Source organism: Protobothrops mucrosquamatus, unplaced genomic scaffold, assembly GCF_001527695.2.
Source record: "Protobothrops mucrosquamatus isolate PMUCROS unplaced genomic scaffold, P.Mucros_1.0 scaffold1217, whole genome shotgun sequence".
Lineage (NCBI taxonomy): Eukaryota > Metazoa > Chordata > Lepidosauria > Squamata > Viperidae > Protobothrops > Protobothrops mucrosquamatus.
The window spans coordinates 180722-196761 of record NW_015387425.1 but is presented as its reverse complement, the minus strand read 5'-3'; the positions used below and the strand labels follow the sequence as shown (position 1 = coordinate 196761).

At 47.0% G+C, this 16040-nt stretch overlaps 1 protein-coding gene across 1 annotated transcript in view; it reads left to right on the top strand.

Moving 5' to 3' along the window:
- Positions 1–984: 984 nt before the first annotated feature.
- Positions 985–16040, top strand: part of PDGFA (platelet derived growth factor subunit A) — a 39006-nt gene continuing 23950 nt past the window's right edge. Inside the window, exons 1-2 of the mRNA XM_015820932.1 lie at positions 985–1053; positions 4295–4391. Of these exons, the coding sequence (XP_015676418.1) occupies positions 991–1053; positions 4295–4391 (160 nt within the window). The 5' untranslated portion in view covers positions 985–990. The remainder of the gene's footprint in view (positions 1054–4294; positions 4392–16040) is intronic.

Sequence of the window (16040 nt, the reverse complement as noted above, 5' to 3'; positions counted from 1 at the left end):
TTCCTCCCTTCTTCCTTCCTTCCTTCCTTCCTTCCTTCCTTCCTTCCTTCCTTCCTTCCTTCCTTCCTTCCTTCCTTCCTTCCTCCCTTCCTCCCTCCCTCCCTCCCTCCCTTCCTCCCTCTCTTCCTTCCTTCCTTCCTTCCTTCCTTCCTTCCTTCCCCCACCCCTCCTTTTTCTTTTTGGTGTGTATGCGTGTGTGTGTGTGTGTGTCTGTGTGAACCAACTAGGCTCTCCTCTTCCCCCTTGGCTGCCGCTGCGCTGTGCCGCCTGCTGCTCCGGGCTGGGTGGGTGGGTGGGTATTTGGAAGGGGTGGGCAGAGGGAGGGGCTGGGGGACGCGGGGAGGGGAGGGACCGGGAACTCTCCGCCTGTCTGCCAAGAGGCGAGCGGCTCCCAGACAGGTGATGGACTCCGGGCCGGCTCCCGCCTCGCTGCTCGCCTTCCCCTTCGTCGCCATCCGGGCCAAGATGTAGAAGGAAGCTGGACCGCGCTTCTCCGCTTATCCAGGAGCCCGAAGCGGCCGCAGGAGCAGCAGCAGCAGAAGCAGCAGAAGAGGCGGCGGAGGCGGTGGTCGCACCTTGGCAAGGGGAGGAAGGAAGGAAGGAGTCCGAAGCGGCTTCCCTCCCTTGGCCGCCCCGCTGCCCCTCTTCTCCCCTCGGAAGGAAGCCGGGAGGGCGCCAAGGAAGCAGCAGGATCCCCCCTCCCTCTCCTCGCCTCTGCCAGGAGACCCCCCCCCGGTGCCAAGCGCCGAGAGACCTTTAGAGGCCACCGGGAATTAAGGAGGGGACCTCCGCCCGCGCGCCGCCCCCTGCCCGGAGCCCGGAGCCCGGAGGACAACTGGCCCCCCACCCACCCCCCCAGCGCCGGTGGTGGCTCCCTCGTCCCCCCCCCTCGAGGGATGGTTGTTATTTTCCCAACCCAAGGAGGCGGGGTGGTGCGCCTCCTGCGCTGCACCGTTGAGTCGTGTGGCCGACCACAGTGATGAGCACGCAATGAGGATCGGCGCAGCATTCTGGGTTATAGGCTTTTGCTACCTGGCCCTCGTGTTTGCAGAGGTAGGTGCACGCCTGGGGAAGGAAGGAAGGAAGGAAGGAGAGGGAGAGAGGGAGAGAGGGAGAGAGGGAGAGGGGAGGAAGGAAAGGCAGAAGACCCCCCCTCTTCCCCCTTTTAAAATCTCCAACTGATTCCAAAACCTTTTTTTTTTTGTTGTTGTTGCACCGGTGCTATTCTTCCTTCTTCCCTTTCCCCCCCTCTCCCTCCCTCGTCCTGCCTCTCCCTTCCACCTCAACCCCCCCCCCCCGTGCATGGGTTTGGGCTCTTCGCCTTGGACCCTCCAGGTGGAGAAGAAGGGGGCTTCCCTTCCCCAAACGACTCCCAAGAGCGAAGGGGTGGCGTGGGAAGGGCGGCCGTTCCACGCGCGGCTCTCAACGGCCATCCCTCCAAAACAGCGCGGGTCTCTCTTCCTCTTCCTCTTCCTCGTCCCCAACAAGACGGAGGAGCTGCTAGGTCGCCTGGATCCCACAACCCCTCCGTCCACCCTGCTCTGGCGCGCGTGCAGACGTGCCAGGAAGGGCGCTCAAAAACGCGCGAGGCGAGCCAGCCTCTGGCGTGGTATTTTTTAATTTATTTATTTGTGTTAAAAAAAAAAATTGCCAACGCAACGCTGGCCGGCCTGGCTGGAGAAGGGTAAGGGAGGGAAGCCGAGAGCCTAGAAACAAGTGTGTGTGGGGGGGGGGGTTCTTGACTAGCCAGCTTCCTGCTCGTGGGGAAACGACCCCGAAATGGCTAAAATAGGAGAAGGGAAGCAAGTCCGTTAACGTTGCCCTTCCGAGATGCAACCGCGTGTTAACCCCCCCCCCCCCGCCGCTCTGAAAATTCACTTTATAAGGTTATCGACAGGGAGAAAGGGAGAGAGAGAGAGAGAGAGAAAAAAAAAACAACCCAACTGTGTTTCCCAGATTGAGTTGGCACGTTTGTCTTGGAAGTTAGGACTCTGCCTTTTGAAATGGGCTCGTTTTTTTTTCCCTCCCAGGGACTTGCGTTCAGACAACTTGCTTAACCCAACCGTAGGGATTCCGGGTTCTCCTGCAGGAGTGGGGCGAGGGACGATCGCAGTTAGTTTTTCAGGAGCTGGGAGAGGGGTTAGGGGTTGGGGGGGCGCAATGCAAGGGGCTGGACTCGCCTATCTGGTTAGCTTGTAAGAAACTGGGTTAGTTTTAGGAAGCTGTGGTTGGCTGGGAACTTGTGAACGTAGCCCTTGGCGTTGCAGTGTAAAAGCTCTGCTTTTTTGGGGGAGCCTGGGAAAACAGGAACGTCGAAGCCCACAGTGGATTTATTTTTCCCCTCCACTTCCTCTTTGCCTCACCCCCCAAATTGTGGAATTGTTTCTAGTAACCACTGCGGAGCGTGGGAATTCGAAGGCCGAAAAGGAGTATATTTTCAAGCAGGCTGGGGTTCCTTGCTCTTAAGAAGGGTGCTGGGAAAAAGAAAAGCAGGGTGCTTTTTTTTTTTTTTTTTTTTGCTGATTTTTTTCCAACCTGTAGGATTCGGGGTCCTTATCTAGAACCATGGCCAGCCCCCTCCCCTCTCAGGGAAATTTGGGAGAAAGGGTGAAGTCAACGCCAATGGAGGCTGACACTTTTATTTTCCTGCAAGTTTCCTGCTATTGAAAAAAAGAAAAAAAAGAGTTGCCTTGGGTCAAAGCTCTCCTTATGCTAGGCAATTAAAAACACACACACACACACACAATGAAACAAAGGGGGGGAAAAGTTGTCGGTTGTTTTATCCCATTCATGTAGAACAAGCTCCATAAAGTCCAGGGATTTTTTTTTTTTTTAAAGAGATTGGTGCCACTTTTTTTTTTTTTTTTTTTTTGGGAGGGGTTGAGAGGAGGAAACAACCTGTGGAATGGTGCTAAGTATTGTGCTGTGGCACATGTCAACTTGATCTCTCTCTCCTTCTCTCTCTTTCCCCTCCTCTCTCCTCCTCTCTTTTTTCCTCTCTCTCTCTCTCTCTTTCCCTCTCTCTCTCTCTCTCTCACTCACATACTTCTAGGAAGGCTGATTTCAGATACTTAAACCTCAGCCCCCTCTTAGTAAATGGGATGGTCTTGTAATTGTAAAGGGACAGCGTGCCAAAACAGCCCCCCCTGCAATATTATGGGATGGTCTTAAAGCATTGCCTGCTCCATTAAAAAAAAAAAATTCTCAAGCTTTCCTCAAAGTTCTGAGCCACTGAAGGAATGTTAATCCCTCCTTCCAAGACCCCCACCCAATAAAGGGAGAAATAAATAAAAATGAAAAGGACAGAATTTTCCACGCTTCCCATATCATAGTGTGGGAAGGAGGAACTAAAAATGTTAATTGTGGGTTGCAGGGTTATTGGGTACAGACAGTTGAAAAGGAGAATATTTTAAACAATAAAACACAGTCCTTCCTTTCTCCATTGTTCCTGAGCATCTGGAAGGGGAAGCTGGGAGCAGATCCAAGACCCCCCACTTCAGAGTGGATCAAGATCTGGTCCAGATCTACTCCAGAGGTGATTTGGAGAAAAGGCTGACTAGAGATCTAGAAATCTGACTGGCTACCGTAGAGTTCAAGATCTGCTCCAGAGGTGATTTGGAGAAAGACTCAGTAGAGATCTGGTGATCTTATTGGCTAGGGATCTGCTCCAGAGATCATTTGGGGAGAAAGACTCAGTAGAGATCTGGTGATCTGATTGACTAGGGATCTGTTCCAGAGATGATTTGGAGAAAGACTCTGTAGAGATCTGGCGATCTGACTGACTAGGGATCAAGATCTGGTCCGGAGGTGATCTGGAGAATGACTTAGTAGAGATCCAATTGACTAGGGATCTGCTCTGGAGGTGATTTGCAAGAAGACTCAGTAGAGATCTAGTGATCTGATTGACTAGAGATCTGCTCTGGAGGTGATTTGCAAGAAGACTCAGTAGAGATCTAGTGATCTGATTGACTAGGGATCTGCTCTGAAGGTGATTTGCAAAAAGACTCAGTAGAGATCTAGTGATCTGATTGACTAGGGATCTGCTCTGGAGGTGATCTGCAGAAAGATTCGGTAGAGAGCTGGTGATCTGACTGACTAGAGGTGATTTGCAAGAACTCAGTAGAGATCTAGTGATCTGATGGACTAGGGATCTGCTCCAGAGGTGATTTGCAGAAAGACTCGGTAGAGAGCTGGTGATCTGACTGACTAGAGATCGGGGATCTGTTCCGGAGGCGATCTGGAGGGAAACTGACTAACTGGGGGGCCCTGCCCTCTCTCCCCTCTCTTTTCAAAGGAAGCGGAGATTCCTCAGGAGTTGATCGAAAGGCTGGCTCACAGCGAGATTCACAGCATTCGGGATTTGCAGCGTCTCCTGGAAATTGATTCCGTAGGTAAATTATTCCCTTGCATTTCTTCCTATATCCCAACCACAACACTGAATGTCTGCTGCGAGGGGGTGGGGGTGGTTACCAAGGGGGGGTTGGGGAGTGGGGGGGCCATCTTGGCAAATGTCCTGCAAAGGGCCAGTTTTAGAAATGCAAAAATCCAGGCCTGCCCTTGGGGAGGGGCAGGGAGAGAGTCCACAATGGATTGAGTGGGGGGGGGGGCTTCATCCATTCCTCCTTTGGGGAAGGGGGAGAAGGAGGTTTAGGAGGAGGAGGAGGAGAGGCTGAGTTTGGCCCCCCTCCCCATTTCCCAAGCCACAAAAAGGGGCTTCCCCCCCCCACAGGTCTGCCCATTTGTGTCTGATGTTCCTTTGATTCTTCTTGAAAAGGTGCCCAACGGATCTAAAAGTGAAGTGACTTCTTGCACTTTTGCTCGGGCTTTTTTGGGCAGGTTTTTAATTTGTGAAAAATGACTAGCTTTCCTCTCTGTTCCACTGCCTGCCCCCTGTCCCCTTTGCTAGCAGTTGAGAATTCAGGGATACACTGCCCCTGGCTGTGGAAGCTCCACCGTTCTGTGGCAGCTGGGTTACGAATAGCCGTGATTGCATTTGACATCCAACATAATGGCTCCAAATGGTTCTGGTTTGTAGTGACCCCACATGGAACAAGCTTTATTTTATGAATTGTGTTGCCGCGTTCTCTTAGGCACATGCTGGGCCTTTTCACAAGGTATTTATTGTAGGCCACTTAGATGTTCATCTATTCCATCGTTCTCTTCCTTATGGCTTTAAAATATGGGATATACATCTGATTTCCTTCATTGAGTCCAGGAGTATAATAGTCCAGCAGGGGAGGCTGTGTCTGCTCCCATTTTACAGATAGGGATTGAGGCAGAGTTTTCAGAGAAAATTGAAATGAAGGCTCGAGATTTCCTGGCAAGTGTTATGGATTAAAAATAAAGGCTTTTTTTTACTTTGTATTGGGACACATCTGGACCTGTCTTGTTTTTCTGGAGGGATTGTTAGCCCACAGGTTCTAAAGTTTGCCTCCAGAAGTTGTGGGTGCTCCCACACTGGAGGTTTTCAAGAAGAGATTGGACAACCATTTGTCTGAAATGGTATAGGGTCTCCTGCTTGAGCAGGGGGTTGGCCTACAAGACCTCCAAGGTCCCTTCCAACTCTGTTATTCTGTTATTATTCTGCTTTCCAGTTCAGTGGGTCCCGTTTCTGAGTAAACATGAGTAGAATTGCACTGTTGGGTTGTTTGATGAATGCCAAGTGGAGGTGTGAAGTGCCTTGATCCAACAAACATTGCACGGAAATTGACGTGCCCTATTGAAATCGACTTGATCCAGTGAAATCGACTTTCCCTGTTGGAATTGACTTGCTTTGTTGAAATTGACCTGCCCTATTGCATCAACCTGCTGTATTGAAATTGACTTGCCGTGTTGAAATTGACTTTGTTGAAATTGACTTGCCCAGTTGAAATTGACTTGCCCTGTTGAAATTGACTTGCCCTGTTAACATTGACTTGTCCTATTGAAATTGACTTATCCTGTTGAAATTCATCTGCCCTGTTGTCATTGATCTGCTCTGTTGACATTGACTTGCCCTGTTGAAATTGATCTGCCCTGTTGAAATTGACTTGCCCTATTGAAATTGATCTGCCCTGTTGAAATTGACTTGCCCTGTTGAAATTGCTATGAGAAATCTTATCTACATCTCTGCAAGGTAGATGGGTGTTAAATTCATTTTGGCCCTGCAGTTTTGGGGAGAGGAAGCCATTCAGCACCGTCTCCCCAGGAGAGGTGACTTTATTTGATGGGTTGTGTGTGCCTATTTTAATACAGGAGGGGGCCTTTATTTGGGAACTTAGACCTTCTTCTTTCCAAAATGGATGGTGATTTTCAGATCTTGTTCAGAAAAGAGGCGGTGCCGTTCACCCCGTCCCCATATTTTCAGTGGGTGCCTTCCCTCGCCAGGCCCTTTAAAATGCAGAAGATGATTTTTCCAATTTGGTGGGTGTCAGAAATCCCTCCCCAGATTACATCTCCAGCCACAAAGCTGTCCGTCAGATCGCCGCTCTCTTGCTGTTTCAAAAAGCATTTTTGTGTGTGCGTGTGGCTATTCTAAACTCTTGTTTATGAACAAAGTCCCGTCAAAGCAAGACGTTGTTTTGTTGTGTGTTGCAAAGCACAAGGGAAAATAAAACTTCTTCCTTTCCACTTGGATCCAGCCAGCTCTCAAGCAATCAGCCTGCCCATCTCGCTATTCCCTTTTAATAGCCCAAGGTTATGTTCTGAATCATTAGACTGACGAATGCTTCAAAGGGCAAATGGGCAATTTGCTAACATTACCGTCCGTGCAACAGAACCATCCTGTTATTAAATCTGATCTCTGCAGACTTTGCCAGAATTGACTCAAAGTGAGGATCTGCAGCATTGGGAGAAGATGGCTTTGTTTTTTTGGGGGTTTTTTTTGTTTTTTTTTGGGTGAAAGCAGGAAAGAAATAACCGAGGTTTCTTTCCATTTCTTTTCTCCTCCCTTCTCTCTTTTTTTCTTTTTCTTTTTCTTTTTTAAAAAAACAACGAAGGGAAGTTTCTACCCATCTCCTATCCTGCGCCAAGAATCTAGCAAGTTGATGCTTGCGCTGCTAAAAGCAGAGCCATTTCTTCGAAACAAAGACGGCACAGTTGTTAATGCTTGTTGTTGTTGTTGTTGTTATTATTATTATTATTATTATTATTATTATTTAAAAAAGAAGAATTACAAGGAGCCTTTGAAAGTTTAAACTCTGGATTGCAGCAAGCTCTGCTTTTTTTTTTTGGGTGGGGGGAGCGACTTTCATTCGGCCTGCCTAAAGGCTGAATCCGTCAGGAGATTTTGCAGTGTGCCTATTTCTTTTTTTTTCTCTCTCTCTCTTTTTCTTTTTCCTTTTCGTTTCCGTGGAATTGCACAAGGTGGTACGGCAAGCAGGCAAATGCTTTTCCTTTTCTTTATCGCAAGAGGGAGGGCAGCAGCGTGCAACTCTGCAGGGGGAGAGGGGGGGGGAGAACTGAACCCTGAAAAATCTCACTTTTGTGGCCTCCAAACTCCTGCGGGGGAAAAAAATGTCATTTTTCTGTCATTTTTCTGTCCCCGGCTGAAGGGAACAATTGTTATGGATCTAGGCGGGCCGTTTAATTCATGGCAAGGAAAATCTGCTTGCATTTGTTGGTTTGGGGCCTGTCCCCTTGGCAGGCTGGTGGTGGCCTTGGCAGGTCATTCCCAGGCCCAGCAGGGCCTCTGCCCTAAAGACAGTTCCACACTTCATCTTCAAGGCCTTGAATCAGACCTTGAATCGAGGTCAGAGCTGGCTAAATCTCCGGGACAGGAGACCCCTGTAAGTCCCAGGGTTTACCTCTAAAGAAATCAGTGGTAAATTGCTTTCTCTGCCAAGAAAAATGCATGACCAGACCCTTGACTTAACTCAAAGGAGACTTTGTACAAGGGGAGCGTGTTTGCTCTCCCTTCAGAAGGGTTGCCTGTTGTGTTAGATTGATTTTGTTTTCATTTGTTTGCTTGCTTGCTTGCTTTTTCCGTGCAGCTCACAGTCGCGCATGTAATGCTTCGGCGGCCTTTTCAAGGTGGACTCTGTGCTGGTCGGTGGGGGTCTTTCCTGGGCTTCGTCGCCAGGTTGCCTTCCAGACAATTTTGGGTTTTAATTCCTCCTCTCACTTTTGCAGAATGGACAAGAGCGCTGGGTCAGTACAGTCCTTGCTGGAGGCTCATTCTCCGGGGTGAATTTTTGACGAGCGCAATATACCGACCTTCTCTTCAAATTCTTGGTAGAACATGCGTCCTCCTTAGCCACGGGCTTTACAATGAGGTGTGGAGTCAAGCTTGGCCAATCTTTAATTCCATTTTTTTCCTGCTCTTCTTCTTCCCAAGGAAGACTTTGAGATATTCAGTCCAGATGAGTATCAACAGAGGACGGTTTATCTCCAGGGAGAGTGATAAGTTTAGGTTAGGACTTCAACAGGTAGTATTTCTGTCTGAGAAGGATTGGACAAACCCTGCTGTTGGGTAAAGTTGAGTCAACAATTAAGGACCTCAGGAAGATGTTGGTGGAGAGTGCTCTTTTTGATGTACTGTGTGGCCTCCAAGCGTATTGTCCTCATGTAGTAAAGACCTCATGTTGCATGGAAGAACCGGCCATATTCTGAATATCCACTAGAGACTAGACATGAGCTGGGAGCATCTCGCCTCCTTATGCTTTCATATAATTGGCCAATGATGTTGGCTAAAGTTGGAATGATGTTGTGCTTATTGGGTTATGCTCCGATATTGCCATTCTTTGGATAGAGCATCAGAGGGATGTTTGGGTGTGCCATAGGTCTCTGGCCATGAGGACTGGCAATGAGGGTGTGTTTGTTGAGGGCATTGTGCCTCCCAATGTCTGATGCAAGCACATTTGTAAGATGACGTCATGCAGGGGGCATCACTTGCCCTTCCAGTACATACCCATTAGAGCAATCAGTGGAACGAGTTGCCTTCAGAAGTTGTGGGTGCTCCATCACTGGAGGTTTTCAAGAATTGACTGGACAGCCATTTTACTGGGATGGTATAGGGCAGGGGTAGGCAACCTTGGCTCTTTTATGACTCATGGACTTCAACTCCCAGAATTCCTGAGCCGGCCATGCCAGCTCAGGAATTCTGGGAGTTGAAGTCCATGAGTCATAAAAGAGTCAAGGTTGCCTACCCCTGGTATAAGGTCTTCTGCTTGAGCAGGAGGTTGGCCTAGAGGACCTCCAAGGTCCCTTCCAACTCTGTCATTCTGAGTTCATTTCATTCCTTGAAGCAAAGCTCCATTAGATCAAGATCTCTGGTTGTTCCACATGGTTTTCTGCACTACGTTGTTTGGAAGCAATTGGTATAGACTTCAGCAAGAACAAAACTGTCAGTAGAAGGGTATATATGTAGCTCAAAGTTGAACTGTGGAGTCCTTGGTGTTCTCTGAGCTTGGTTGTTTGCCTGCAGATGTTTCATGACCCAACTAGATAATTGGACTCATTCCACAAGACTTGCCTGTAGGGCAAGCTACATTATATAAGCAGAGAGCAAACCCCCCACCCTTCTAGCTCTGATGATGCTACCTAGTTGGGGAATGAAATGTCTGCAAGGAGACAACCAAGCTCAGAGAGGACCAAAGGCTCAACAACATTATCAATTTGTTCATTGAAAGCTTAGGCGAGGGAACACCAGTGTACACTGACAGGTGGCACAATGGAGATTTAGAGCATCCATGATTCATGGAATATAAACCTAACCGAGTTGGGACTACCTCCCGCAGACTTTAATGCGATCTGGAGACGATGTGGCTAGAGGGAGAAGGTCACTCTGCTTCAAACCTTCTTCTGTGAAGACTAAACCGGGCAGAAGTTTGGCTGACACCCGATCCTAACCCATCTTTGCCGTCTGGGTGGTTGACCAGACGCACTCCGGAGACCCAACAACAACAGAGTTGATACCTTCTGGCCCAACACATCACTCATCGTCATTAAAAAGGATCTCTGTGCAGATCGGAGTTGATGTTGGCTACGGTTGAGAGTTGTTTTTTTCTGACTGCAGCATTTCATCAGCCACGTCAAATTCTTTGCTTCTCTCACCCTTGAGAGGCAGTGAGTGATGACCTCATCTGTATGGACTAGCTCTTCATGGCTTTTTTTGAAATGGAGCTAAATAGATGGCTAAGACTGTCCTGGGCAATGGATACATTATACCGTTTGGCAGAGTTTGAACGTTGGATGTCAGAAAGTTGGATGCCTATTGATAGACACATGCTTGTAATTTATTGGCCGGGTTCCTGCAACAGTCTAGGCCAAAAACTCCATTGAACAAAGCACAGTACAGGTAGTTCTTGACTTAACAAGCATTTGTCCAGCAATCTTTACTTATTTATTTTGCTGTGGATCCAGGCTGCTGTTGGGGTGGGGGAAGCCTCAACACCATTTTCAGATCTTCCTCCAAAATCTTTTAAGCTGTTGATCGATCCACGTTTCTCCTCCGAAGGGCCAGCTTTGTACTTTCAATTGATGTGGATCATTCTTGGTGTCTTCCACTTCTGTTAGTAGCTACATTCTTACATTAAGGTCTTCCTGTTTTCCTTCCACCTGTTCTCCAGACGCTCAAGATAGCACTGAGGGGCAGGAGATTTTCTCTCTAATTTATCCAACAAGAGTCCTTTGATGAAGGTTTGGTTGAGAAGTGATGGCCAACTCAAGTCATCTAGTAGACTCTGTGCTCATAAGGGTGGGGGGCTTCTCAGGGTCCAGTGTTACGCCCCTAACCTTTGCATCATACCAAACTTCCAACATGTCGATACTGTCAGTATCTGCTTATCCTTCGTCTGCAGCATTAAATAATATCATTGCCTCTTCTGTCTTGGTCAGTGTTTTTTCTCTCTCTCCCTTGAAAGCCTCATTGTATGGGTGGCAATCAATTGGCTGTTGTTAGAAAGAGCTTGATGGTCACAGCCAACAATAGATGCTCATAATGCTCTTTGTAGCTAAGATTCAATAGCGTATACAAAGCTTGGGAAGACTACCATTCTGCAGAAGCTGCTCTACTTCCATCTTCTCTTTCCGGTGTTTTGCTATTGACTAGCCGCTGTTCCCCTCCTTCCGTGATATCCTGATAACCAAGACAATGGTTTCAGAAGGCTTCATGTCTTCTTTGCTGAAACTCATTGGGGCACTCGGATTAGATTGGCATCACGTTAAACCCAGCTAAAAACATCGTTGTGTCTTTGAGACCATCACTTTGGCCACTGTCTTCACATCCTGTGTGAACCCGGTCCATCCTTTTCAGATGTTGTATGCTTGTCTTGAGCAGGATATATGAGTTGAACGTAGGCATTGTGGTTCTTCAACCCAGATATTTGGGGTTGTATGATCCCAGCAGGAGCGGGTGGAGTGGTTCTATCACTAAAAGAGACACCAAGGAGATTGTTAAAAGATCAAACTAGTTCACAGCTCTGGACCATTTAATTACCCCCACCCCACCCTCAAGTAGACCTGGAACCCTAGGTCCTAGTCTACAATTTTTTAATAAACAGGAAAATCCAGGCCAAAAAGGGAGAGATTTTCCCCCTGATCCTTCAGCAAACGAGAAGTCAGATCTTCACTTGTGTTTGGTTTATATTTGTCAACTGTCCAGAATTTCATCCTTTCGGCTATGGGCCAGGACGGAAGTTGTAAATGCATCCTTAACAACTCTGCTTGCTGTTCACAGTGGTTTCCTACTGTAGTTTAAAACAACAATTATCGCATCCATTCTTGAGTTGGGATTGCTTTTCCATGCTTGATAGTATCCTTTTTAACATCTTGTCCTTTCCTTCAGAAATGAAAAGGATGCTGACCATTGCTTCATTTTACCCATAATTTGCCAGGAGAATGGTTAGATAAAACAGGAGTCCTCAACCACCGGTTTGTGGACCGGTACCGGGCCACGGCATGCTAGCAACCGGGCCGCACAAACAAGCAAAGTCCCATTTGCAGGATGCAGGCAAGCACACAAAACCAGCCCCCTCCTGTCTGTGGAAAAACCTCTCTCCATGGAACCGGTCCCTGGTGCCCAAAAGGTTGGGGACCTCCGAGATAAAAGACAGCATCGCCTGGATATAGGCAGAGATGGTGGGAGAATTTTCCTCTTAGGCCTCCAAGAGTCTGTCAAAGTAGTTTTGCTATCAGGTAGAATTAATTTATCTACTTTTATTTCCTGTCTGGTCTACTTGGTAAGGCTGACAATTTTGTATTTGTAGTTCCTATTATTTAAGCCCAGACTCCATGATGAGACACAAATAGGCTTCCTCTTGATTATTCCTCTTGGGAGTTCATGAGTCTTGCAGAGGTTTGGACCCAGAATTGGGGGGAAAAAGGATATGAGTCTATGCATTACTCTTTAAAGCCAATCCAGAAATGTAAGCTGATGTGAGCAGATTGTGTTTGTCAGAATCTTGGTGAAGGATCTGTGGGAAAGTTGGATAGGGTTCTATTTTAGGTCAGACTGACTTCCTAGAAGATAGAAAAAGTCAGATGGAATTTCTTAACTTGATAGCTTATACTGATATAATGCTTCCCAACATTATTCTGGAAATGATTCCTGTAAGATTGTAGCTTGTTGATGGTTCTGATGGACCATCCTCAACAAGAGTGAATTAAATCTCTCCCTTGTATTGCAAAGTTTCTCTTTGTTCTCTTGGCTTCCCAAATTTTGCTTGATTTCAGGTTTTCTGACTCTGCAATGAAATCTGGATTTTGCAAGCAAAACAAGGGTGACTATGACAGCGTGAAGGGCATCCTTCAAAGGGTTCTTAAGGACCAACTACCATCAAAGAAGGATCTGTAGGGAAACATCTGTTGAGTTCAACAACTGTGACCTCAAACTCAACCATGAATGTGCAGCAGCTACAAGATCCATGAGTCATTAGGATATCAAACAGGAGTGTAGATCCCACCCGCCAGTGAGCTCATGCTTTAAGAAAGAAATTATATATAATCTAAGAAAGAAAGCAGGGTTTTTTTTAAAAGGAAAACAGAGTCTCTGTGGCAAAGTTGATCAATGACCACCATCTCCAGAAGACAACTTATGAAGGGTGTGTACAGGGGTTGGGGGGAAAGACATATCTAACGGTTTATACTAGGCAGTAGAGCATCAATAATGATAACACCACACTCTTACCACGGAATATACAGTGGATTTGAGATCATGACCTCTGGGAGAAAGAGTTCAACCAAGGTTAGGTAACCGATGCTTCTAGAGCAGTGTTCCTCAACCTTGACAACCTTGAGATGGGTGGACTTCAACTCCCAGAATTCCCCAGTTCAGCATGTGGGTGTCAACTGTTGGCTGGGGAATTCTAGGATTTGAAGTCCACAAATCTTATTGTTGCCAAGGTTGAGACCCCACTGTTCTAGAGAATTTACATATCAGCCAGCCATAACCTCCTCCTTTCTCTCCTCTGTGGTCCTGAAGATGACAATCCTTTCTTCCTGCTCATGATATAAGGAGATATGGATGGATGGATGCTCCGATTGAGCTGCTGAAAATCTTGCGCATTACCCTCCCAAGTTCTCCAGAAGTTGTTATTTTATGAAGCAGGAGAGAAAATTAAATACCCTTTTTATGATGTCTAAGCTGCTCTCCATCTGTAGGAACTGAAGCCCATGGAAATTTCATTAGCATGCCTAAATAAACAAAATTGTAATTTAATAACAGAGCGCATGAAATCTAGGCTACTCTTTGTCCTTGCGAATTCTACCACTCAGGGAAGGGCTTGGAAGTTCAAAGGTGGAATATGAAGAGTTAGGTATGTGTTCTAGTTTTAAAGAGTGGACTCAAATAGGTGGCAAAGTAATGGCTCAGTGGTTGACTGCCACTGGTGCGCATAACACAACTGGGATCCAAAAGCAGGTTAGGTGAGATACAGAATTCTGGAACAAGCCCTGAATCAACGTGATGAACATCATTGCATCATTATGCTTAATGATGCTGTGAAGTCAGTTGCTGCTCCCAAGGATCCCCCATGGAGAGCTACAGACTTTAGCCAAGTGGTTTTTTTTTTTTAAATCCCCAGAATCGATGATTATTAGCACACACAAAAGCCTGCACACAGGTAAGCGATCTTCTGGAGAAGAAGTGTGGTTGCAACCAGCTTCTCCCATGTTGAAGATGGGAAAAGATTGAGAAAGCTTGGCCCTTTCTTGTCAGCCAGAAGAGACAAAGACAAGGAGAGGAACTTGGCAGACTCTTGTGTACTGGGCAAACAAAAAGTCTATTGAACAGCTGAAGGATGGGTCATCTACAGCTGTGGGAATTGTGTGGCTGTTTCATTGTGTGTGTTTGTGTATATTTTAAAGCTGTGTTTGTTGAGGGCCGGGGACAAGAAGAAGCTGAAGGAAAACACATGGGGGACTCACAATATCACGGAATACCTCTTGAAAGGCGGGCGAGCAAACGAGGGCTTTTTCCGAATTAAAAAAAAACACAGCGTTTATCTAGTTTTAAGCTTCGCTAGAGCGCCCTACAATTTGGTTTAAGCACAGAGCGCCTAGCTCCGACAGACCTCGGTAGTCACTCCTATTGCAGCTGCAATGCAACGGGACGTGAGAGAGGCTGGAATTGTGATAAACCATCATTTAATGTGCACTTCTGGACTGAGTGCCCATGAAATATATTGTCCCACTGGACTGTGTACTTTGAATTTTAGGGTGCAGGTAGTCCTCGACTTAATGACCCCACATTTATGGGGCTAAGCGAAAGATTGAAGTGCGTTTTGCCCCGTCGTATGACCTTGCTTGCCGTGTCATTAAATGTGTCCCTGCAGTTGCTAAGGTAGTAATACAGTTGTGAAGTGAATCTGGTTTCTCCTTTGACTTTGCTTGTCAGAAGGTCGCAAAAGGGGATCACGTGACACCCCCCGGGACACTGCAACCTCCTCATCCTCCTCCCTCTCTATCCATAAACCCCGCTTCCTTCTAGAGCTGATGATGTTACCTAGTTGGGTCATGAAATGCCTGCAAGAAAACAACCAAGTTCAGAGACCATCAAGGACCCCACAGTCCTCCTCCTCCTCCTCCTCCCTCTCTATCCATAAATCCCACTTCCTTCTAGCACTGATGATGTTACCTAGTTGGGTCATGAAATGCCTGCAAGACAACAACCAAGCTCAGAGAGCATTAAAGACCCCACAGTCATTGTCCTCGTCCTCTTCCTCTTCCTCCTCTCTGCAGACCCCCCTCCCTTCTAGCACTGATGATGTTACCTAGTTGGGTCATGAAACATCTGCAAGAAAACAAGCAACCTCAGAGAGCACTGAGGTCCCCCCAGTCCTCCTCCTCCTCCTCCTCCTCCTCCTCCTCCATCTCTATCCATAAACCCCACTTCCTTCTAGCTCTGATGATGTTACCTAGTTGGGTCATGAAACATCTGCAAGAAAACAACCAAGCTCAGAGAGCACTGAGGTCCCCAAGTCCTCCTCCTCCTCCTCCTCCTCCTCCATCTCTATCCATAAACCCTACTTCCTTCTAGCACTGATGATGTTACCCATTTGGGTCATGAAACATCTGCAAGAAAATAACCCAGCCCAGAGAGCACCACGGACTCCCAATTCAAGCCTGGGCTACAAATATTCTCTTCCATTGATATTGATTATTTATTAAACAAAGTTTGCTCTGGGTTTCACTTTGCCAAATGCTGCCAAATGTCCCTCCAGCCTTCTGCGTGACAGAGCACTTTGTAAAACAAAAAAAAACAAACACGATCGGCCTCTCCAGCAGAAGACCTTTTCTCGGAGTCTTTATCTTTTAGGTATTTAATGTATTCGCTGCTCTGCAGGATAATAAGACAGAGAAACTCCCACAAATCATTTTAGCCGTGGTGGAGCAAATTGGCTGAGACATTCAGGGCTTTGTTAAAAACATTGATCCTGCCAAAGTGGTGTATAAAAGATTTAAGAGATACTCTCATTAGCTCTCGTTCCTGGGAGATCCACAGACAGACTGGTTCGATTCTTACGCTTTTCTAGGACTGTTCACCGAGGAAGGCACTTCCTCAGGATTCTCTGTCTTTTTAACGGGATGAATCAATTCCGCGGATTATGATCTAAATAAATATT